Source organism: Pteropus alecto, unplaced genomic scaffold, assembly GCF_000325575.1.
Source record: "Pteropus alecto unplaced genomic scaffold, ASM32557v1 scaffold41, whole genome shotgun sequence".
Taxonomy (NCBI): Eukaryota; Metazoa; Chordata; class Mammalia; order Chiroptera; family Pteropodidae; genus Pteropus; species Pteropus alecto.
In genome coordinates this window covers 2529756-2530074 of record NW_006430464.1, presented here as the reverse complement: position 1 = coordinate 2530074, position 319 = coordinate 2529756, and the positions used below count along the sequence as shown (strand labels likewise).

The following is a 319-nucleotide window of genomic DNA, read 5'->3' as shown; positions in this document are numbered from 1 at the left end:
ACCCAACGTGATCCTGCACCGCACGCCCACGCCCATCCAGCCCAAGCCGGCCGGCGTGCTGCCCCCCAAGCTCTACCAGCTGACACCCAAGCCGTTCACCCCCGCAGGCACCACGCTCACCATCCAGGGCGAGGCGGGGGGCCTGCCGCAGCAGCCCAAGGCCCCCCAGAACCTGACTTTCATGGCCGCGGGCAAGGCCGGCCAGAACGTGGTGCTGTCGGGCTTCCCAGCGCCCGCCCTGCAGGCCAACGTGTTCAAGCCGCCGCCGGCCACCAGCACGGGGGCGGCCCCGCCCCCGCCCCCCGGGACCCTGGGCAAG

General features: G+C 74.0%; 1 protein-coding gene across 1 annotated transcript in view; it reads left to right on the top strand.

Annotated features, from left to right (window-relative positions):
* BICRA (BRD4 interacting chromatin remodeling complex associated protein) overlaps positions 1 to 319 on the top strand; it is a 65809-nt gene that overhangs the window by 50884 nt on the left and 14606 nt on the right. Inside the window, 1 exon segment of the mRNA XM_025048868.1 lies at positions 1 to 318. This exon segment is cut by the window's left edge and continues 585 nt beyond it. Within this exon segment, the coding sequence (XP_024904636.1) occupies positions 1 to 318 (318 nt within the window).